At 36.3% G+C, this 24,778-nt stretch overlaps 2 protein-coding genes across 8 annotated transcripts; both read right to left on the reverse strand.

Moving 5' to 3' along the window:
- Positions 1-5,642: 5,642 nt before the first annotated feature.
- On the reverse strand, positions 5,643-14,775 carry LOC106137135 (glycine receptor subunit alpha-2). 6 transcript variants are annotated; one of them, XM_060951563.1, is made up of 9 exons: positions 14,676-14,772; positions 12,510-12,683; positions 11,593-11,779; positions 10,474-10,700; positions 9,632-9,714; positions 9,007-9,141; positions 7,937-8,113; positions 6,818-7,023; positions 5,643-6,005 (listed from the first exon to the last, which is right to left on the reverse strand). In XM_060951563.1, exons 2-9 carry the CDS (start codon positions 12,593-12,595, stop codon positions 5,832-5,834), a joined length of 1,275 nt encoding a protein of 424 aa, XP_060807546.1. In that variant the 5' UTR covers positions 12,596-12,683; positions 14,676-14,772; the 3' UTR covers positions 5,643-5,831. The 6 variants fall into 6 exon arrangements, with proteins under 6 accessions (XP_060807546.1, XP_060807548.1, XP_060807543.1 ...); XM_060951565.1 differs by having other exon boundaries at positions 14,687-14,769; XM_060951560.1 differs by having other exon boundaries at positions 5,644-6,005; positions 12,510-12,727; positions 14,676-14,775.
- Positions 14,776-16,859: 2,084 nt separating this feature from the next.
- Positions 16,860-23,619, reverse strand: LOC106137166 (uncharacterized). Of its 2 annotated transcripts, none has more exons than XM_013337948.2 (5): positions 23,446-23,619; positions 22,787-22,868; positions 20,732-22,288; positions 19,705-20,472; positions 16,860-19,517 (listed from the first exon to the last, which is right to left on the reverse strand). In XM_013337948.2, exons 2-5 carry the CDS (start codon positions 22,851-22,853, stop codon positions 18,487-18,489), a joined length of 3,423 nt encoding a protein of 1,140 aa, XP_013193402.1. In that variant the 5' UTR covers positions 22,854-22,868; positions 23,446-23,619; the 3' UTR covers positions 16,860-18,486. The 2 variants fall into 2 exon arrangements, with proteins under 2 accessions (XP_013193402.1, XP_060807541.1); XM_060951558.1 differs by lacking the exon at positions 23,446-23,619 and adding an exon at positions 23,289-23,381.
- Positions 23,620-24,778: the final 1,159 nt, after the last annotated feature.

The following is a 24,778-nucleotide window of genomic DNA, read 5'->3' on the forward strand; positions in this document are numbered from 1 at the left end:
CAGCCAGCCACCAGAGTGGCCCTTGGTTGGAACCTTAAATTAGTGTTTATGACTTGATTAAAGTACGAGCAATTTAATGTTTTATTACTGGTTGTTAACTTGTTTACAGCCATTTCTTTTCTGTTTTCGTTTTAATGTAAGCTTTGAACAGGTTTTAGTCACTTTTTATTGTTAACAAAAGTTTTGATTATTTATTGATTTTAAGCACAACCATATACTTAACATTACTTTTTGCTATAATACATCCTAAATTTTTTAAATTAAAACTTAAGTTTAAAAAATTTTACCTTCCACATAGGTAAAATTGACTTATTTACCCAATATGAAAGTACAAAACCGTTGGCATGCTAAAAGATACACTAACCACAAGGAAACCTAATCCTTCAGGCAAAGCAAAGAAATAATTAACCTTACAAACTTTACCTCCTTATAAAAAAAGTATGTGACAGGTATTTCTTTTCTCAGCCGAATGTGGCGTTCCAGTCATTTCGAGATTGTTTGCTCTGTCAACCTCGTTAGGAATAAAGACGTGGTTATGTGTATGTATAGATTTAATGACGTTTTAATCAGTCCCTTTTTCTTTTTAAAATATATCATTTGAAATTTATCATCGCGCTTGTTGTAATATTTTTTTCCGGAATGATCACTGCGTCAAATTAATTTTGATAACGTTGGTGCACATTTTGTTATCAAAGGCCAGACCAGGCTCACATTTTGGGTCGTTGCGCTACCTATTTAGGTGTAAGTTGTAAAAGATGTCTTAATTAATCTTTACCGAGAATTGAGATAAGTTGTTTGTTTGTTGAATGCAAGTATACGCTACAAACATAAGGTAAAATATATCAAATTATGGGAAAATCTTACCATTTTCGGAAAGATGTCTCGTATCTTAAGGTGAACAAAAAATATTGTGTACGCCAGCTGGTTCTTTTCATTAACACATTGCGTCTTTTAGGCGACCTGCTTATCACTATTTCAATAAATAAATTTAAAACCGGTTAAATTTCAAAGGTAGATGATGATTTGGAATTAAACACAAGTTTGTTTGGAAAAGAAATACATTGCCATTTCTTTTTTTTAAAGAAAATGTTGGAGGATATATGGTCTCGGCGACACACCTCTATCTGATAATCTAGATTTTCGATGATGTTGAGGTCTCAATAATTATAATTGAGGTTTTATGTCGTTAATGTACCAAATTATCTCATTCTTAAGCTTTTGACCATTAACTAGGACCACTCCATCTCTTTCCCATGGATGTCGTAAAAGGCGATTGGGGGATAGGCATATCAACTTTAAGCGATGGGCTAGCAGTCAGTCACTATTTGAAACTCAATTTTATCATTAAGCCAAACAGCTGAACATGGCCTATCAGTCTTTTCAAGACAGTTGGCTCTATATACTCCGCAAAGAATAAAGACGTGAATATATGTATGTATGTTATGCTCTTGAATTGATGCTGGCTTATCGACGTACGCATTTTCTTTCTAATAACCCCAAAGATGGAAGTCCAAAAGAGAGTTCTATATATTATCTATGTCTGAGTTGTAACTTGCATTTTATCTAGTAAACACATTTAGAACAGACATTTACTTTAATTAAACAAATTATAATCAATTTCTACAATAATAGCAATACAATTAATTGACGTTTATCTGTCCGTCTGTCTGTATATTGAAATTAACATACGTATCTATCTGCCTGGAAAATTTATAGGCTAATAACAATAATATCTTTGTATGAAATGTGACATTGATAAGTTATTTGTGGAATACTGTTACTTACAAAGAGGTAAGGACGTCTTTAGACGCATTATTGTAACAACTTCATTATCTGATCCAACTTTCTCTCAGATTAAGTATTTTTTTGTCTTATCCAGCTGTTTAATTTAGATAGGTTCTTACACACACATCTCGCTTTTATCCTATACAGGATAGACAAAGCCAACAGTCTTAAAATTCGTATTGATATAATGAGTTCTACATTTATTCATGCTGTTTAATGTAGACAATGTGCATTCGTCTACGATTTAGATTTAAAAGATCTATATTTGTAAATTGACGTACGATGAAAATGCTGCAGTGTAGTTTGTTCCGCTGCTTCTTCTACAAATGCGCTTTGGAAGCTAGTAGCTATTAGATTTAAGTGATGTGACGTCAATAAGTGATGTTACCTTGTATCCAATTTTGAAAATAAATCTATTCTATGCTATTATATTCAAAAAATACTTTGTAGCGGGAGCGATGATGATTCGGTCTTGACAGCCACTTAAAGGGATGATCTTCCGCCAGGCTAGATGTTACGCTTGGGGAACCGCGCGTCAGACGATGTTGAGTCAGTTGTTGGCGTTGGCACAAATCCGAAGGAACTTTGATAGCGCGATTTAGAATCATCGCTGCTATTGGCTGTTTAAGGTGTAGCATACTGCGCTGTGATTGGTTCATGGTGTGTGACGTTATAGCTGTCGCCACAACTTAAAGACTACGTTAAGCTTAATGGTTTTTGTTGGAATTGTGACAGGTTGCTATCCCATCGTCTAAATAAGTCGATATACTTAAAAGATACTTTTGACATTCAATTAAATGACCCAATGATCCTGATTCAATAAAATGCAATGATGCACCAGACAATGGGTCAAGCAATGCAAGGCCAATATCGATTGATTTAACCTTTTAGTACGACTAGAACACTCCATACATACATGTATTTATCCCTTACGAGGTAGACTGTTGGCTCTGTCTACCCGTAAGGGATATAGACGTGATTATATATGTATGTATGAGAAAGACATAGCCAACAGTGTCAAAAAGGGTGAAAGGCTGAAAAGGATGAAAAGCTTTCACCCTTTTTGAACTGTTGAACGGCGGAGTTGGAATTGAGATTCAGATGGTAACAGGTTGCCAGCCCATCGCCTGAATGAGGAATCACGAGTTTATTAACCATCCCTTAGTCGCCTTTTACGATATTAAAATTTCATTTATAGCTTAAAAGTTCCCAAGTTTACGTTTCCCTACATTGACTCTGCAGGCAAACTTCTTTATGTACGCAATAGCAACGGTTAAGTACAAGATTCTCTCTCCAGATATTAGTATTTTTGTCTTACAATTTTCCTGGAATGACTAAGGGATCGCTTGATGTGACATTTACAACTCTGTATATTTCACTAAGCTGTGAAAGTCGGCTAAATACGGAGTTATGTTCCGTTCATTCACGGTTCATAAATCTTATTTTATTGATAAGGGGTGTTGGACAAAGGATTTCTTTACCCGACTGCTTTGAAGAGGAAATGTTATGATTTCAGGTTATTCGCTCGTATTATGGTTCGCCTAAAACAAAATATTCATTCATTCATACAATCCCATCTATATCCCTTGCAGGGTAGACAGAGCCAGCAGTCTTGAAAGACTGATGGGCCACATTCAGCTGATAGGCTTAATGATGGAATTGAGGTTCAAATAGTAATAAGTTGCTACCCCCATCGCCTAAAAGAGGAATCCCAAGTTTGTGACCCTGTCCCTTAGTCGCCTTTTACGACATCCATATCTTTTTTATAATTAGCACAAAACATTAGACCATGATTTATGTTTGTGGATTGACTTCTTTGGTGAAATACTGCAGTGTAGTTTATTGCACCACATCTTCCACACTTGCGCCTTGGAAGGTTTAACCACACAGTGTTGTGTTCTATATTCTAAACCGCTTTAACGAATGAACGAAATTGATAAGGAACCCATCTTTTACGGGTTTCAAAAAGCTATCTATGCATCCTTACCTACCTTAATAGATACCGAGTGATTGCATATTGTCCGCGCTCGCTATACCTAGTCCTGTCACGTAACGTCTAGACGCACAGGTTGTATGCAAATATGCTATTGTGCAGTTTTTCGGCAACCGACTCCGTATTCCATCAAGGTGACTTAAGGGTATAGTCATTAAAGGGAAGCAGCACAAATTGTAGTATTTGATTTGAGTCTATACTAATATTATAAAGCTGAATAGTTTGTTTGTTTGTTTGAACGCGCTAATCTCAGGAACTATTGGTTCGATTGGAAACTTCTTTTTGTGTTGAATAGACCATTTATCGAGGAAGGTTTAGGGTATAATACTTACATCACGCTGCAACTATAAGGAGCAAAGAAATAATGGAATTTGTGAAAGAAACGGGAAAAACTATTCATCCTTGAGGGCTTCAATGATGCCCAAAATAACTATTCCACGCGGACGGAGTCGCGGGCACAGCTAGTCTAAATATTATTTGCCTTTGGAAAGAAGGTCGAACGGTTATGATAAAAAAAGCGATGGGAGGCACACGTTCAAATTCCACCTCGGTCATGCACCTATTATTCATTTTCTGATGTACATTAGTTTTAATGCTAAGCGATGCTCTAACCGATGGGAGAAAATATCTAGAGGAAACCGGCACTTTCAAACAATTGGTTGTGTAACCATGATCCAATATGACTTTGGTTCCCCGGCAAAGCGACGAAGCTTCGTGGTAAAAACATGACTTACACTCGCCTGGATCGTGGTCAAAGGTCATTGTTCGTGGTCAGACTTATTTCACGGAAGGACACCAGCGCTCTTTTTATTTTCTCATAATCATAATACATACATACATACATATAATCACATCTATGTATAAGGAATATAGTCATGATCATATGTATGTATGTGTATTTCTGTATTTAATGTACTGTGTTTTCTTTTTCATATACAACAAACAAGTTAAATTTTTTATTTTCGAAATATCATTTTTGGGGCATACTTTGTGGTCTAAGAACTTCGCCTTAACTGTATAGTCTAGACTTAAACAATAAAGAATCTAATCGTATGCCTAATTTCAGAGTTCAATGAATTACGTCTAGGATTCCTTTTTAAAAGTCTATCAAGAAGCTAGTGGACACATTCTGAATATTTAAGAATTGAGTGCATATATTTTAGACAACATTTCGTCCGCGGTTGCGTTCGAGTAAGTATAACGATAAATCCGATTGCTTTCCTTTCTCGTGGTAATTCAGGGAGATTTCGTCTAAGTGCACATAAAAATCTGGTTTGGGCTTTGGGTTGATTGTCCATCAGTCAGTCAGTATTCTCTTTTAATATTTGGATAACATAAACTTCTTCCACCTGGCATTAGTATTAGGCTAGGTTAATCTGAGGCAAGCTTTTACGAAAACTTTACCTGGATGATTCCCAGTATCCGCATTTGACCATGATCTGGATTAGCAGTCAGGTTTTTACACGAAACGTGAATGGTCGTAAAGGCGGACTCCGGGCTAACGCCAGGAGAGAGAAGAAGGGTGTCAACACATTCTAAAATAAAACTAACTTATTTATTTTATTTTTATTTATACAACTACCTAAATTATTAATATAGGAACACAAGTTACCTGTTTATATTCTAATATTTTAAGTAATTAAAATGTCTCACTAATCCATTTTTTAAAATTTGTTATTTTAATGTGTACACCTTCTTACTTAGGATTCTTTTTTTAGGCGATGGGCAAGCAACCTGTCACTATTTGAATGTCAATTCTATCATTAAGCCAAATAGCTGAGCGTGGCCTATCAGTCTTTTCAAGACTGTTGGCTCTGTCTACCCCACAAGGGATATAGACGTATCCATATGTATGTATGTACACCTAGTTAAAACACTCTTAACACGAAAAAAGGATATGGTCGCAAGTCTTCACACACTTCACTCTCATCCCAAAGAAGAATCATGTATTAGAAATGCCAATCATAAAAATATATGATTACTTTTAACTACATTAATTAATAAATAACTTAATCTATTTTAACTTTTCATACAAGAGATGTAAATTATATTTTTACAAGAACGTAGACCAGTAGACAACGTTCAGTATGAAGAATGAGAATGGGAAGAAGAAGCGAGAGAACCGATCTATGTATACAGCCGTCTCCCTCCCGTTGCAGAAGGTCTCGTATTGTGGAATGGAAGCTGATGTACTGGCCCGAGGATCCACAGTGTTTGGGAATATGTGCTGAAAATAAAAAAAAATATATATGAAAGTCCTCCTTAAGTCAGTCCCGGTTTCATCATCTCACCTCCTTGTTGCGAAGGTGTCGTAAAAGCATCTAAGAATCATCATCTTATTTAGTTAGCTCCCCCTGCGAAGGTTGCGGAGGTCAGACAGGAGTCGCTTCGTGTCAAAACCTGACTCACGCAATTCTGAATCATGGTCAAGAAGGCGTACCCTAGGCTCCTTTCCAGCGAGGTTAGGATGCAACCGGAAGTAACGTTAAGAGAGGGAACACCAAATTAAAGTGAGTTTAAAAGACTAACATACATACATATGGTCACGTCTATATCCCTTGCGGGGTAGACAGAGCCAACAGTCTTGAAAAGACTGAATGGCCACGTTCAGCTAATTGGCTTAATGATATAATTGAGATTCAAAGAGTGACAGGTTGCTAGCCAATCGCCTAAAAAATAATCCCAAGTTTGTAAGCCTATCCCTTAGTCGCCTTTTACTACATCCATGTGAAAGAGATGGAGTGGTCCTATTCCTTTTTTGTATTGATGCCGGGAATCACACGGCTCAGAGAAAGAAAACTAAAATAGAGTGAGTTTTAAAGACTTTTATATCCATACTAGCTGTCCCGGCAAACGTTGTTTTGCCATATAAATCAATTTTTAATTAATTTCTAGTTAAAAAAAAAGTTCACTAAAGGGTATGAAAAAAAAAAAGACCTACTGAATATTCATGCAAAATTTGGTTAAAATCGGTAAAGCCGTTTCGGAGGGGTACGGAGACAAACATTGTGACACGAGAATTTTATATATAAGATTAACCTTGAAGGCGTCCAGGTCTCTACTCAGGTCCTCGTCTGAGTACCCTTTCATGGCCTTAGTGGCCACTGGCCCCATGTAGTTGTTGACCACGGCGAACTCGAACAGGGACAGGAACACGAACACGGAGCACGAGGACATCCAGACGTCTATGGCCTTCACGTACGATACCGGCGGGAGACTCTGCTGGGACTGGGTGTTTTGGGTTGCTGGGAACATATTTTAAACAAATTAGTCATTTATAGTAATACTAGCGACCCGCCCCGGCTTCGCACGGGTGCAAAATTAAAAATATAAATGTATTATACATAAAAACCTTCCTCTTGAATCACTCTACCTCTTACAAAAAACCGCATCAAAATCCGTTGCGTAATTTTAAAGATTTAAGCATACAGACAACAGACTAAAATAGCGACTTTGTTTTATACTATGTAGTGATATAGTTAAATATAGTCATGTTGGTGTGGTTCCCGGCACGGAAATAAGAGTAGGACCACTCCATCTTTTACCCATTGATGGCGTAAAGGGCGACTAGGGATAGGCTATATACTTAGGACTTTTCTTTTAGGCGATGGGCTAGCAACATGTCTCAATTAAGCGCAACAGCTAAACGTAGCCTATCAGTCCTTTAAGACTGTTGGCTCTGTCTACCCCTCTGCCTAAGAGATATAGACGTGATTATATGTATGTAGTTAATGGTATCGATATGGTAATTTTTGTCGTAACGTTTACTAAATTAGTGCAATAAATCGAAATACCAATTCCCCACTATTATACATGCGAAAGTGACTATGACTGTCTATTATACTGTCACGCATAAACCACCGAACCGATTTTGATGTTTGGTACAAAGAATTGACCTTAGGAAGGATAAAGGCTATTTTTATTGCGAAAAAATAAAACACGCGGACTAAGTCACGGGCAAAAGCTAGTTTGACATTAACTTTGTATTGAATTATTAATTTCGTGACTAAACTAACGTACATTGATTAAAGAAGTGTCATATATATCCGCGCATTTGAACTTGTGTATCGCGCTTTTTATTCAGGTGCCTTAGCCGTTCGATAATCGACACTCAACGCCGTGATAATTTACAGAAGAATGGTTTTGAAGAAGACTTACCCAGTGTGAGAAGAGAAGTGACTCCCAACGTGACTCTGGCCGGGATGGCTTCGGGCTTGATCCAGAAGGAGATCCAGGACATGACCACGATGAGGGCTGATGGGATGTAAGTGTGGAACAGGTGGTAACCCAAACGGCGGCGGAGGTTGAACACCACGGCTAAGCAGGTGAAGTTACCTGAAATATTTCATCATCATTTGACGGCCTCTGTGGCGCAGCGGTTGTTCGCTTGTCTGTGACATTGGAGGGCCCGGGTTCAAATACCGGCCAGGGTCTTTTAAATGTTTATCAATATAAGAATTTATTATGAAATATATTATTGTTGAGTTAGTATCCCGTAACACAAGTTTCGAACTTACTTCGAGGCTAACTCAATCATAATAATTTGTCCCATATATATTTATTATCTTTGTGCTTTTCTGGTTATATATATTAATTTTGTGTTGCATTAAAGCCTTGGTCAGAGGAGTAGAGACTTATCCTAGGTTTCTTGAGGAGGTAACCTAAAATGTTCCATCCAGTACACCCTCTCTCACCCCTTCATATTCCTTGTTGCACCATAGCGATGTGCAACAAGGAACTACATGGACCAGCCGGGAACAGATACCTATAAAACTGAAGAATAGGCGATTTTCTCTCGCCTATTTCCAGTTTTACTATTTCTAATAGTTCTGTACATTCCGTTAAATGGAGTTGTTCTACATAACTTATTAGATAAGTATCGGTAAATTATGACAAAAAGAATAAATTAGTGCCGTGTGGTTCCCGGCACCAATAATGGATGTCGTGAAAGGCGACTAAGGGATAAGCTTACAAACTTCTTTTTTAGGCAATGGGCTGGCAACCTGTCACTATTTGAATCTCAATTCTATCATTAAGCCAGCTATTTGGCTTGTGGACATTCAGTCCTTTTAAGACTGTTGGCTCTGTCTACCCCGCAAGGGATATATACGTGACCATATGTATGTAGAATAAATTAGTTGTTTCAACATTAGATTTAAAATTCAGTTTACATTTTAAATCTTTTTGACTGATTTCAAGTCATCATTATGAAGTTAATCATTATTCACCTGTGGAATATTCTATAGTACAGTCGGATGTGTAGTTGTTGGAGATGTCGAGCTGAGGCAGTTCGATGTCGGGGTTGACCACTAACGGGTCAGTCAGGTTCCAGATGAAAACCAAATCGTGGACCGTGTGAGACACTGGGAACAAAGAAGAATGAACAACTTTAATGTCAATATCTTATTCATACTTATATTTAAAGAGAATATATTTTTGCATGTAACGAATAAATTACGGCTTTTTTTATTTCTGGAAATCCCCAAAGGGAGTTAAGTTTAACCTAAGGCATAAAGTTTATTAAAAATAAATAAATATATATACGAGACAGATTGCACAGATTGAGTTAGCCTCGAAGTAAGTTCTAGACTTGTGTTACGAGACACTAACTACATACATAGGTACATATGATTACGTCTAGGTATATATCCCTTGTGGGGTAGACAGAGCCAGCAGACTTGAAAAGAATACGAGTAAAAGGTCATGTTCAACTCTGTGTACATATAATCACGTCTATATGCCTTGTGGGGTAGACAGAGCCAGCAGACTTGAAAAGAATAAAAGGTCATGTTCAAATCTATGGCTTCATGATGGAATTGTGATTATATGGAAAAATGAATGTTTGCTACTTACAACTTTCTATCATCATGGAGCAGCTTTGAGTGTCGTGAGGGTAAGACTCGAACTTCATGGCGCAAGATAGAACTAAAGTTAATCTGAAATCAATAAAATTATCATTAACCGTACGTTCAAAAGTGACACATCATTCCTTTAGTATTAAATACAGCATGGTCTGAAATCTGTACTTAACTGTACTTCAGTATAGAACCACACCATATCTTCCCATGGATGTCGTAAATGGTGACAGGGAAAGGCTTATGAACTTGGAATTCCTCTTTTAGGTGATAGGCTAGAAACCTGTCACTATTTGAATCTCAATTCCATCATAAAGCCATACAGTTGAACGTGGCCTTTCAGTGTTTTGAAGATTGTTGACCTTATCTACCCCGCTTGGGATACAGACGTAATGTTGGATTTCGTACATATGTATGTACATGAATGTATGAAATTTCTTGGTCAAAATTCATGGTCTCAACAAATTTCCCTTTAGTTACAGCTACAGAACTTGACTGAACAATAACTAAACAAATAGTGACATTAACTTGTATACCCATAAGACCCAAGATTAGAAAATAAATTACAGACAATAAAAAACAGCATAATGACAAACGTATCTTGATCAAATTAAGGACGTCCTGGTAAAGGGTCAGGTCAAAAGTACCCGAAACCGCCGAGCTTGCATGAAGAGAGTTATGAATGTGGATGAAGCGAAGGAAGTATGCAGAGATCGTGGCAAGTGGAAAGAGGTAGTCTCTGCCTACCCCTCCGGGAAAGAGGCGTGATTTTATGTATGTATGTAATGACAATTCTCATGGGACGTGAGACTCGATATAATGTAGTTACTTGTAACTTACTTGGACATATAGAGCAGCGTTTTATCATGGTATAACCACAGATAATGGTTAGGGATGCTCATCTCATGGAAGGTGACCTTCTTGGCGTTCTTGAAGAAGCAGTCGGGCCTCCAGATGCTGTTCAGCCATTCCACGTCCAGGATGCGGTATTCCTCGTGCATATTCTCCGGGAGGCGGAGGCGAGGGTCGCGCCAGGATTGCGCAAGGAAAATGTCAGCTACATAGGTCTGGAAAAATAATACTTACCCCATCAATATATCAATTGTAAACGGGAACATTCTTTTATTTTGTTCTTGCTTTTTTACGTTCTTTTACAAGTATACATACATACATTCTTACAATAAATCATCCATTTTCCACTCTCTACGATCCTTGCATACTTCTTGTGTTCTCCATAACTATGTTTGTTGATATTTTTTTGTCTGGCTTTTACGTTCGACTTAGTTTCTTTCATTAAGCCAAATAGCTGAACGTGGCCATTCAGCCTTTTCAAGACTGTTGGCTCTATCTACCCCGCAAGGGACATAGACGTGACCATATGTATGTATGTAGCGACTTAGTATACATTTTGTGTAGAGAAATTACTCGTTTCTTACTTTATATGTAAAACTATAACAAAATATTGCCTCACCGTAAGAGCATCGGTTAGTATTCAAACTAATGTACATAACTTTCAAAATAGTCATTGTTACATGGCCGAGGTGGGATTCGAACCTGTGCCTATTTGCGCATCACACATTTTCACCGGTCACCTTACGGATTCGACCACTAGTCTACTCTAGCACTAGAAAAGTTCTTATATCTATATGAACATAACTTACCATACTTACTACACATAAGTGCCGTGTGGTTCCCGGCACCAGTACAAAAAAGAATAGGACCACTCCATCTCTTTCTTATGGATGTCGTAAAAGGCGACTAAGGGATAAGCATACAAACTTGGGATTCTTTTTTTAGGCGATGGGCTAGCAACCTGTCACTATTTGAATCTCAATTCTATCATTAGCAACACCAAATAGCTGAGCGTGGCCTATCAGTATTTTCAAGACTGTTGGCTCTGTCTACCCCACAAGGGATATAGACGTGACCATATGTATGTATGTATGTAACATAACTTACCATGCTCTCTTCATTGATAGAGTCTAAAGACAGAACAGTAACGTGGAAGTAGACGATGGTGGGTTGCCCCAGAAGTTTAGGCGCTCTGTTCTTGTCATAATACTTCTGCTTGACAGGCAGGATGTCCCGCAACGAAAGACTGGATTCTAGAGATTTGAGTTCTATCTCCTGGTACGAAGAGTTCGTTCTGAAAGTAAAGATGCAGTTTTTAAATAAAACTTTTATATTTGTTAAAGATTTCTTTGTCAGAAACTTCTTCCTCCTGGCATTACTTAGGCCGGTTACATCCTCACTTCTCTGGAAAGGAGTCCGGGGTAATCTAATAACCATAAATACATACATATGTGGCGACATCTCTACGCCACTCGTCACAACATCAAAACACACAACAACTGTCAATCATCGCGAAGAAATTGACGCGCTCAACCAATAGCAGCGAAGAATCTAAGACGCGATTTCAAAGATTTCACGGATTGGAGCTATATATACAACCTCCGACACAACATCGTTGGAGCCGTGGTTCCCCAGGCATAACACTTAGCCTGGCGGGAGATCTTCCCTTTGGTGGCGGTCGAGCCGAATCATCGCTCCCGCTACGCATAGACAGACAGAGTCTTCAAAAGACGTAAGTAAAGGCCACGTTCACTGGTATGGCTTGCAGTGACAGGTCGCTAGCCCATCGCAAAGAATCCCAAGTTTATTAGCTTTTCCCTTGATTGACTTCTACTATATACTCGGGAAGATAAGCGGCTGGCACATGCTTTTTTCGTCACAATTAGACCAACTTGGAAGCTTGCACTAGTTATTAGGTATTCTCTTATTCACAAAAACATCCATAAAAATGAATTAAAGTGTTCTTATTGCAACGTGCCGGTAACCACACGGCACCCGTTCATCATATTTTGAGGAATACTCACAGGAAACTGACGGCGGCTTGCACCCTGCCCGCGCGGCAGATCTTCAAAACTGATAACAGCATCAAAACTGTCACTTTCAAGTCCATTTTGTTTATGTTTATTATTATTTTCACCTGAACATCTTACAGGATTATATTCGCCCAGGCGATAATGTAGTTATGTCTCTATTTGAAGCTGACAACGTAATCCATTTAGAGGTAGCTATATATAGTTCATGTCTAAAGTGAATTAAATGGAATTTTAAAGGGTTGTTAAAAAGTCAATATTTGACGGCCTGTGTTGTAGTGGTCCCGGGTTCGATACCCGGTTAGGTCATTATAAAACTGAACATTTTCTGATCGATCTGGATTATAGATGTTTATCTAAACTTCAGTACCTATTGTAAAATATATTGTGTTGAATTATATAGTATACCAAAACACAAGTCTCGAACTTGTCCACAAGTAAAATCTGTCCACAAGTAAAAAAACACAGTGAATCTTAGGTTTGTAACTTTGATTGTTTATAAAAGGCAAATTTTTGGAAATACAAATTCAATCATGAAAATTCTTAATAATATTTTGTTAGTAAGTAGGTTTATCATGTTATTAACTGATTTATATTGTTTTAAGAACATCATCTCTATTTAATCATAATAAGTAGCTATTGCTAATCTGGAAATTATTAAAATAGGTAGGTAGGTACTTATTTTTGAGAATTCATCATATAAGCAGTACTCCAAAAGACATGGGCTTAAAATTCACGTGATATAACAGCATTATCCTCGCCAGATAGAACGTATGGCTTCATCACTCTATTGTTATCTTTAATCAATATCGTGGCTTTACTTTGGAGAGTCGTGGTCGACGGTTTAAGGTATCTGATACCCATCCTACATCGAGTCCTGACTTTAAGAGTTGGAACCAGGGATCTTCATTAAAAACGCAATGAACCAAATCTTTACATCATCTCGTACCTAGAAGCTTGAAAAAAAAAATATATACATACAGGGTAGACTGATCTGATTGTCTCAAAAAGACACGGATCGGAAATCCACGTTCCAATACTTCTTTTTACAGATTGGAGTGCGTTTGACCTCAATCTGCCTGGTGGTAAGATGTAGCCTAATTTGGTGCACGTAAGCTCAAATAATGCCTGTTCACTGTTGCCGTGAAAGTTGTGTATGATTCAGGGTAGAGAAACGCGGGAAGGGAATTCCAAATCACAGCGGTTTACATGATAAATGACTTGGCGAATCGCAAGGATAAGGGTGAGAAATCCACCAAGTGCGGGTGGAATACCTGCCCACGCCGCGTTGTCCGACATTGGAATTTTGCAGAAGGAATTTAATTACGCAATTTGAAATCAGATAAGGACTGGTTTTTAGACTATCGCTTGAAGAAACTTGATCAACTTGCAATCTGTTTGGAGAGAAGCTGTTGGCAATGTTGGCATAGACTATACTCTTATCGCTAAGCTAAGACCAGACCAGCATTGAAGCTTTACTAAAATAAATGTACAAATAATAAAGGATAATTATACTTTTACTTTCCAGATGAACAAAGAGCGATTTTTTATGATTCCTTTAATCTTTCCAACATTACGTGGAGCTGGGCTGGGTAAGTTCAAAATTTGTAATGGGATAGTAACGCAAGAAAAGGTAGGTACTACTTATTAGCATCAGTAATCAGAAAATGTTATTTTTTCATTCGACATGGGACAAACACAACCCTGACCAGGGATCTAACCTGATCCAGGAACATATCCTGGAGCTGCGGTTCTGAAGCAGTAACACTGCTACTGTATCTAACAGACTATCAAAATATTCTTTTCACAAATTTTCTTTAAACATAATGTGCCATCGTTTTTGTTTGAAACTTGAACGTAGATTACAATGGTTATAAGAACCGTTATTCAGATTCAAATCAAGGATGTCGTCTGGATATTTTAGTATCCAAAAAAAACTGATCATCCGTTACGTACGTTTTATCTAAATGATTTCAATGAAAAATTGTATTAATATAATTAATTATCCAAGATCAAACATAGGCAATTTGTCTGAATATTCCCGCGGGAATGAGAGAAACGGAAATTAAAGTTCGACGCGGGCGGAGCTGTGAGAAAAAGACAGTATTTATTTGACAAAGATTTAAGAAGAAAAAAAATATGTATAGAAACTTATCACACCATTAACTCACTGTCACAAACATATTATGTACGCGTCTTTTAATTGAATTTTAATTTTACACATAATGTCCTTAAAACACGTCTTCTCTCAACTAAGTGCCGCATTTTACTAAAAGTTTGTACAGATAAGGCTGACGTCTGTTTGATGGCGGGTGTTTATCTTCCATCGTGAACTATAATATAATATTATTCGAATCTAGCAACAACGGCTGCGGCGCGACGAGAGACGTAATCACGAACGTTATAAAAAAATATTTTTTATCTATCCTCTTTTTCTAACTTAAAGGTTAACTGGTAGAAAGAGCGAAAAGGTAGGACATATTGCCTTTTAATAAGAATAAAGACGTTATAGTACGAATAGAACAGTGCTAATCTCAGTCTCACCTGTATCAGTATAAAAGGGGAGAAACAATACAGTAAATAAGATAGGTTTAAGGCTTTTGGTGGTTTGACCACAAAAATCGGATTAATACGACATTATATTATTTTAATTTAATAGATTTCTGTGGTTTAAACAAACGCTATAGTTTGCTTCCCTCATCATCCTTTTCGGGTATCTGTCCAAACATTCCATTCTGCTGACTACATTAAGATTAAATGAAATCGCTTTTGGTAAGACCACAGCTCTTGTAGTTCGGTGTCCATGTCCAATCGTATAACGTGGATATAAATCTAAATGTTATGAAAATTATGCACCGTGGTACCTGTCTATCAATCGTTACACTTTCAATACCAAACCGCTGAACCGATCTTGATGAAATATAGAATATTCGAGGTCAAACTCAGCAGGACAGAATGTCCCCGATTTGATCAAAGTACCTTCCCTTTTAATACTGGAACAGAAAAGTCGCACTCTCCTTGTATAATTAATGAACAGGATATTTTTTGTATGTGATATGAGTGCCGTGTGGTTCCCGGAAAAAAGCATAGGACCACTCCATCTCTTTCCCTTGGATGTCGTTAAAGGCGACTAAGAGATAGGCTTATAAACTTGGGATTCTTCTTTTAGGCGATGGGCTACCAACCTGTCACTATTTGGTTCTATAACGTTCCTATCAGTTCAAGGCTGTTGGCTCTGTCTAACTCGCAAAGGATAGACGTGTTTATATGTATATATGTATGAGATGTGGACATGTATCTTCCATTGTCTTTATATCCAAGGGGACGTAAAAGGATTATCTGTCCACAGTAATGTCAAAGAGTGACCTCGACACTAACCTACTGACACCGTTCCATATACTACTATGTCTACCATATATTAATTCAACTATTCGATGCTCATACAGTGAGGAAAAACTTACTAAGGAAATCAGCACATTCAGAAAAGTGGATACGTCGTAACCATGACATATTGCGGAGGTTAGATCTTAATCGCCATGATTATGGTCATAAGGCGCCCCCGGGCTCCTTTCCAGAGAGGGGGGAGGGGGGGAACCTCTCTGGCTCTTCTAAAACAACTGATCGCGTTACCTCGTCCGGATCTTTTGCCCGTATCCCTGGATAGATTAAATATAGTCGCTTCTCGCTGTCTGTCCATATGTATTTCATATCTGCAAAACTATCCAAGGTATTTCAGTGGATTATTTGTATATGTGATGCAGAAGAAATGTTTATATTATGTAGGTATATAACATCAGCATTGCACCCATACGAAGCCGGGGCGACCCGCTAGTGTTTAATAAGTATTTGAGAACTGAGAATCATATGAAAGAAGATATTATAACGAGAAAGAAAGATTATTTTAAGTACATAGTTCTCAAAAAATTACAAAATCAATTTGATGACAACTTCTCCATCCTGGCTTTAGTGACCATGAATCCTGAATTGGGTGAGTCAGGTCAGACACGAAGCGACACCCATCTGACCTCCGCAACCTTTGCAAGGTAACAAAACCCGTAACACTGATCATGATAACGTCATATTTGAATAATAATAAAAGGATAGGACCACTCTATCTCTTTCCCATGGATGTCGTAAAAGGCGACTAAGGGATAGGCTTACAAACTTAGGATTTTTTTTAGGCGATGGACTAGAAACCTGTCACTATTTGAATCTCAATACTATCATTAAGCCAAAAAGCTGAACGTGGTCATTCAGTCTTTTCAAGTCTGGTGGCTCTGTCTAACCCGCAAGGGATATAGACGTGACCATATGTATGTATTTGAATAAATGCAAAACATAATATTATTTACAAGCATTTAATATGTAAAATACATAATTCAATTTATACATTCAGTTCATAGAATTACATTCGGTCAAAAATCCTCAAAACACTCTTTTGTAGTCATTTTTAGCCCCTTACAATTATTTCCCTCTTCAATTCCATCAAAAAGCCATAAGGGATATACAAATAAGTATACATTCATAATATAACATTTGCATACACGAATTCGATGCATCACGCTTTTGTTAAGCCAACCCCCTTATTCACGAATGTTGAAAGACCATACTTCTCTCTTTCTACCACCGCAGTTAACCTCAAAGCTAGAAAGAGATAGACCATCTTAGCGCCACCAGCAATTATTTTGTTTTTATTTTTCCTAGACCACAGGAAAAATCCTGGAAGAAATTTTCGATAAGGCCGCTTTTTGTTCAATCGTCTGAATACAAAAACGGAACCCTTATAGGATCACTCGTGTGTCTGTCCGTCCGTCGCTAACAGTGAATTATCTCCGAATCTATTAGTTTGAAATTTGGTACACATATCAATTCCTGTGACCCAAACACAGAGGTGTGACGTGAGCAGATTAAATCTGTATATGGGGGGTCATTTTTGGGGGCGAAGGGGAAAATTAAAAAAAAAAAATCTGAAGACTGCATCGTGTGGCATATCAAATGAAAGGTCTTGTTGAGAAGATCTTAAATGTAAGTGTAATTTTAAAATAAATAAGTTTCCAAGTTATTCAAGAAAATAGACGAAAATTGACCATTCCCCCCCTAACTAACCTAACCTAAAATTTTTATAAAAATACAGAAATTAGTTTTCTCCTTATAGATTATAGGAAAACCTATAAGTAGTCCATGATATTAAAATAACATGGTAAATCACTCAATATTGTGCGTACCAACTTACATTTGCAGGTGGAATGTGTGGGAGAACATATTTTTAGTTACCACAAACAAATTTGGGTCAGATTTAAAAAAACATGATAGGTAACATCGTACGGAATTCCTTCACGCGAGTTCAACTCGCACTTGTCTCCTTTTTTTACTTACTAATTGATTTTCAAATTCCGTGAATTATCTCCAAGGCGAGTTGCATTTTATTTAAACAATTTTACACGCTTATTTGCTGGAGAATGCAAAGGAATCAAAATTTGACACAGACTAAAACTTTCCACTTGCCACGATCTATGTCAATGAAAGTGTCTATGAAAAAATGAAGCAGAATAAGTATGCAGCTTATTCTGCTTCATTTTTTCATAGACACTTGTCGGTTTAGGATGCTCTTCATCCAAGATTCTAAATCTGGGTAAATGAGGATGTAATGTCAATAATCACGTCTACATCCTCTGCGGGGTAGACAGAGTCAACAATTATCAAAACACTAAAATGCTACGCTCAGCTGAATTTCATATTAAAAGTACATTCAGTTTTACAATTTTAAGAAGTTGCCTACCAAAATTTCAGCTAATTCTTAATTAAAAGGTTTTTTTTTACATTGAGGACCACAGTATGTCCTATAACTATCTAACTGACTTTGGGGCTAACTTAATCTATCTTGTGGGATAACTTAAATGTAATTTGTTCCGTAATATATTTATTTATGCGTTCTATGCAATTTCAAACATTCTGTCTAGTGTTCTAAGACTCAATTTCCAATCTCCTTTTTCCCTGTACCATAGATTTTCTGACATAGACTAGAAAACCTCCAGTCGTTCAACGCCTCGGAATTTTCTTTCACCAAATTCCTATACAAAGTTCGTATTTCTGACATTTTCTTAGAACACGCCAACGGACTTTTTTTCAAAACATTAGACACGTCTAACCACAAATATTTTCTTACATATTTCGGATTTTTGAACTGATCCAAATTTTCTAAATACAAAATCAACAATTGTTCAATTTCTTCATCACACCAATTGTATTCTGTCTTATCTTCAACATCAACTTTATCGTTTTCAGCCAAGGCTTTAAGTGTTATTTCCTCAGTAATTATTTCCTTTATCAATTCACTGAGTAAAGTATTTTGACCTACACCTTCACCAGTCTCAATATTGTAGGAATTTTTCAAATAATTAACCTTATTGAATACGTTTGTAACAGGTTCGCCAACGAAATTAGCAAGTTCAGTCCACAGATGTCGCTTTTCAAATCTAGGACTATTGAATTCTTTGATATGTAATAAATAAAATCTTAGCGCTTGTTCAACTTTTTCTACAGCTAGTGGTACATCTTTAAAGGTCTTCCCTGCCTTCAAACTTTTCTGTGTTTTAGAAAACTTAGGTTTCAATGCCAAAATCTTTTCGAGCAATGTGAAGTATGGCGTCTTTTTCTTATTAACATCATTCTTAGCTTCTCTATGGTTACTTCTCAATTTCGCGAACATCTTTCTACATGATAGAGGAGTTTTGTTCAATTTTGTTGAAATTTCATTCCACATTTCTGTAGGATTTATTACTTCGCTTTTTCTAGATCTTACATAGTTCAAATAATGTATTAAAAGTCTTTTTTTAGTGCGTTTAATCCACTTGTTGTTCGGATTGACAGTTGGAGCTTCATTTTTGACCGTTTCTTCACTTTTGTTCATGTCTTGGGAATTTTGTATGATTATTTGTGCGTCTTCCATATTAGTTATATCTTGACCTTCCGGTATAACGATGATGCATTGGTAATCGTCCTCTGAAAACATAAAAAAAATGAGACAATATGAAATTAATGTTAATGCAAACTTACTAAACGCTTTTTACATTCTTGGCCATGGACTTTATGGATTAAGTTTGAAAGTAAATTACGACCTACATTTTATGATACGAATCAGTGCTTTTTTTTAAATACGTAAATTAAGTATATAGGTTGGAAAGAATACCTTCTTGCCCATAATTCTTGATGTCTTCCTCATACAGCACCTCCATTTGCTCGCGGTCTCCATCATCCATGGAGACATCAAGGCTATCCACCTCATGCCCTTTTGCCGCGAAAATTTCATCTATCAACGAGTAATATTTCCAATGAATGATCACTTTAGGGTCCATCACTTTCATCTTCTTCATTTTTTGATAAGCCTTCTTCAATTCATTAAACTTTATCATACAAGATATATCAGACTTCCCTATTTCATTGGCTACATTTCTCCATACGCTACTATCATTCAAATTATCTAAAATAATCTGGAAATTCTCTCCAAAATGTCTTATTATTATTTTAATTTCCTTCGCAGCCCAATCGTCTTCTGCAGTTTTATTATTTTTCAATTTCGATTTCAACGCTCTATAACCAAAAACCTTTTTGCATAATGTGTAAAATGGCCATACAATAGGAATGTCAGGTTTTTCAATTTCCTTTCGTATGTATGATGTGTACATATTTTTCAAATGTCTGAATTTCTGAGCGCAATCACTCCCTGCCAATCCTAGCTGCTTCCCGAGTTGTCCCCATAGGAAATCTCTTTTCTTTTGTGTTGTTGCAAATTTATCTTTGTTTTTTAAGTAGTACTCGAGTATTTTGAACATTTTCGACTGTGTGAAAGTTCGTTTCATGTGTTTTGTGAAGCCTCTTTCGTCATATTCGTCTTCGTCAGACCACAGCTCGTGCCTTTCTTGTATATTCTCGTCTAAATCCACTGTGAGCTTTTTCACTGAAACATAATAAATCAAAAATTACTGAACAATTCATATTATATTTGCCACAAAGACAAGGATTACATAAGAGTTGATAAGGCTAAGATAGACTTCAAGTAACATCATTTGATTTCTGAAAATTTCGAGCGAGCCAGGCGTATGTACATCTAGTTTTATCATTAAATTTAAGTTTAATTTCTATGAGTAAAATTTCATTATCACCTTAAGAGTTGTAGAAGACACTAGTAATTACAGAAAACAAAATTCAATACATACCAGCAACTTTACCAGAATCATTCTGCTTCTCTATTTCTTTTTCATTTAATTCGGTCAAATAACACATTGAACTTGTATCCATTCCGTAATCGAAGATCCTGTCAAACAAATCTATATATTTCCAGTCAATTTGCATATCAGGATACTCCTTCTTATCTTCTAATATCGACTTATACAAAACTGTTAGGTCTTTCCACTGTAGCCTGCAGTTCTTAACACTTTTATTCAGTTTCCTAGCTATGCTTGCCCAACAAACGTAATGGCATACGGAATCCTTAAATAGCTCTATGTTATCATAGAAATACTTCACCAATTCGTCCAAATCATCATTAGACCAGACGTTACTTTCTCCACATGTATCTTTGTCCATTTCTAACTGTACATCCTTCGCTATAATGTTATCAAATAATATGCAAACTGGAACACGTGAAAATATATCATAATCACCCTGTGTATATTTATCTAAATGTTCTACCTTCATTTCATTAAATTTATTTTTACACACATCAGGTTTTTTATCCAACAGTCTGCCCACTTCGTTCCAGAGAAAACTATCTGGTATTGACAGATCTTGAAACTCATCATAACAATCAAAATAATATTTAACTAATACAGTAATTTCAGTGATATTCCAATCATCATTATGATAAGGACCCAAATTTGAAATGATAGGTTTAGCAGCTGATTCTGCATTGGTTGAAACATATTTACGTTGAAATTCCTCATCATCTCGAAATATTTGATCACATAAAGACATATACGGCCACTGAATGCTCTCTGAGCCAGATGTAGCTCGCTTGTTTAACATTTTCAAATAATGGTGCTTATAATTGAAAAACCTTTTATGCCAATATTCACCGTCCTCTTCACCAATATCAATGGCTATTTGCTCCCACAAATCTTTGGGCTTTATGTCTTTTTGCATATCTTTTTTATACTTCAAATATAAGTTAAACATCAATTCAACTTTGTCATCAGTATTTTTATTTATCTTTATGCTTTTCACAATCATAGGAGGTTCTTCAGTTTTCTGACATTCTTCAGGCAATTTCACTAGCCTCGGTTCATCTTGATCTATACTTTCTTTGATGATAGCGTTTACCAAACTGTCATCATAAAACGCCTTATGACAGAGATCAAGATACGGAAAATTCACTACAACACCTTTATGTTGATTGATTAAATACTGAGCGTATTTCCTTTTCATGTTACGTAGTTTAATTTCACATGATGTGGCATTTTTGCCCGATAACATTGTTTTGCAACAAATACTCCAGAGATGTTTCTTCTTAGTGTTGCCAGTCATGAAATTTTCTTTGTTATCAACATAGAATATTAATAGACGGTTTATTTCTTCTGGAGCCCATCTTTCTTTTATTTGTTCTGAAGTAAGATTTGTATCAATATTCATGGTATCTTCAGTAGCTTCTTCATCATCAACATCCTGCATGATGTATGTTGCATCAGTGGGCAGGTCCTGGATCTGAACACCCATGCTTTCTAAGTTATCGATAGTGGTTACCGAGCCTTCCACACCTTCCACAGCTCCATCGGACTCTGTAAAATAACAACACATGCATTCATTGCTTTATCTCTATTGGGTTGACAGAGCTCATAATCAGAAAAAGATTGAAAGGCCTCAATCAGCTGTATGGTTTGACAACTAAAGTGTGATTCAAATAATGTCAGATTATACATTCTTCATTACTTCAATTATAAGTAATGTTGCCACTGATAAGTTTTATCTCAAATGCTAGTATGTTGATAAATAACAAAACATCTGAAAATACATTCACTTTCAGAAAACTGAATGAATTTTCAGATGTTTTGCAAGAAAAAGAATTGATATGAAAATACAGTTTGCCACATAGAATAATAAGTAACCTTGTTATTATGGGTACTATATTTGTCCCTGTGGCCCAATGTACTTGTTGTCTTATAAAGTATTTAAGAAGTCATTTCAAACACTAACATTTAAATTCTTTACTTAAACCATTAAATTGTTAGATAATGCTTTTAACATAAGTCTTGTTTTGTGCAATATTAATAACTTACCATTTACATAGAAGAGCAGAATCTCCCCACTCTCCTCCATTTCTGTTTTGACCACTATCTGCTCCATATTGTAGGTTTTCTTCTAAAATCATGAATAAATAAAAGGTAAAAGTTGGTCTTGTAACTTAAGTACAAAATTAAAGTCTTATTTGCGATTTTTGCTTAACTTAAGAGGAAACAAGTTCCCAAAAAATTTCAACGGATTGATTTAAATTTGGGACTATTTTGTCTTTCTTTTTCTTATCCCAGTCATATTTGGTCAAAACAGATAACAAAATAAGATGTACACATACACACATCTTACATCTATATCCTTCACAAGGTAGACAGAACCAACCAACTTGACAAGACAAATGCAATGTTCAAATTTAAGTATGACTTTAATGGATTGAGGTTCAAATAATGCTAACCCATCGCCTACAAGAAGAATCCCAAGATTATTCGCCTTTTACGACACCCTGGAAAAGATATGGTAAATAAAGATATTACAGTAACAAAGTACCTTTGAAAGTTACTAACATTGGTAGTAAAATCTGTTTTATTTATTAAATATTTTGCAGAATCACATAAAATGTTCCAACAAAATTTTGGCAAGGAACAAGCAAGCAAGGATATATTATACTATCTCATAGGAAGATAACCTGACAGTACTTACTTACCAATTAAATAAAACGGAGTTTAAAAATTTGATATTGGCGGCGAAACCGTCAGCTTTAGCCATCAGATATTCGGATACTATACTGAATAAAACAAATCAATTCTTTAATGAGGAAAATTATATATATTCTGAGTAGCGTTTAGTTAGAACTAAAAGAACAAATTGGACTAGGCATGGCGATCTGAGATCGATTAATCGAAGAATCGATTTTGTAGACCAAAAAAATCGATATTTTAAATCGATATTGTGTTCTTAATCGATCCATTGAATCGATATTTCACCCTCGAAATCGAGATTCGATTTTTTCTGTTTTGATACGAACATAAAATTATTTACAATTGGTTGAATGTATGTATTGAACATCGCAAGTGATGAGCGTAATCGCTTGGATCCTAGCAGGCTAGACAGATTATTATTCTTAAAAAGCTTGGATATTGAGTACTGGGAACTATAAACTAACTTTTTAATGTAAACTAAATTTTTAACTGAAATAAATATCTTTTTTAATACCTGTTACTTTGATTTAGTAGTAAAAACCCTTTAATTGGTAAATGGGTTTGTATTTGTATTAAAAACATAGACTCAATAAGCAACTCGGAAAAAGATCAATTTTTTCAAAATCGATTCTTTTCACCTCGATTTTTTTGTGTATCGATTTATTAGACTTCGATTCGAATCGATTTAAAAATCGATCTTTTTTGGAAAGAATCGCCATCCCTAAATTGGACTCGACTCGACGTAGGTAATCGCTTCGTTTAGTTTGCGACTTTGAGTTACGGCGTCGCGTGCGTGCTTGCGTTGCGTTTGCTTCAGTGACGCCTGTCAACTGTTAATGACAGTGAAAGCTGCCAACTGTTTATGACAGTGAAAGCCATAAAGCTGTCAACTAAACTGTTATTGTCAGTATCAAGTCATTATTTTTTATTCTTCGTTTTGGCAATCAAACTTCATGTTCATGAGCTTATTTTTGCCAGTGCCAAGTTTAGACAGTTCTAGTCAGAATTTTATACTTATAAATCATTACTAGTCCAGCCAACACACATTTTGGGAAAATATACAGCACAAACAACATGCCGATTTAGTTCCCACCAAAAAGTCCATTATTTTCTTTCCGTGGCAATACAAGTATGAGGCGCATTCATGTAATAATTTGGCACAGATATAGAATAGACTTCCGGGGGTGATATAGGCTCCTTCTTTTCTGGAATTTACCACAGGAGCAAAGCCCCGCACAATAACTAGTGACATGAAAAAGCAAGTTTCCTCATAATGTTTCCGTTAGAGCTTAGATTAGCTTAATGTACGAATGTGTGGCGACATCTTTACGCCAAAAG

Source organism: Amyelois transitella, chromosome 25, assembly GCF_032362555.1.
Source record: "Amyelois transitella isolate CPQ chromosome 25, ilAmyTran1.1, whole genome shotgun sequence".
Classification (NCBI taxonomy): domain Eukaryota; kingdom Metazoa; phylum Arthropoda; class Insecta; order Lepidoptera; family Pyralidae; genus Amyelois; species Amyelois transitella.

Bases quoted from the DNA above. Each gene is read 5' to 3' on its own strand.
- LOC106137135 (XM_060951563.1), bottom strand. From the start codon at position 12,595: ATGGACTTGAAAGTGACAGTTTTGATGCTGTTATCAGTTTTGAAGATC. The intron at 7,024-7,936 runs GTAAGTCTTCTT...ATATGTTCCCAG, and splicing joins CACTTCTCTTCTCACACTGG to CAACCCAAAACACCCAGTCC. The intron at 6,006-6,817 runs GTTAATCTTATA...TTTTATTTTCAG, and splicing joins GAGACCTGGACGCCTTCAAG to CACATATTCCCAAACACTGT.
- LOC106137166 (XM_013337948.2), bottom strand. From the start codon at position 22,853: ATGGAGCAGATAGTGGTCAAAACAGAAATGGAGGAGAGTGGGGAGATT. The intron at 22,289-22,786 runs GTAAGTTATTAA...GTTATTTTACAG, and splicing joins TCTGCTCTTCTATGTAAATG to AGTCCGATGGAGCTGTGGAA. The intron at 20,473-20,731 runs GTATGTATTGAA...ATTATGTTTCAG, and splicing joins TGATTCTGGTAAAGTTGCTG to TGAAAAAGCTCACAGTGGAT.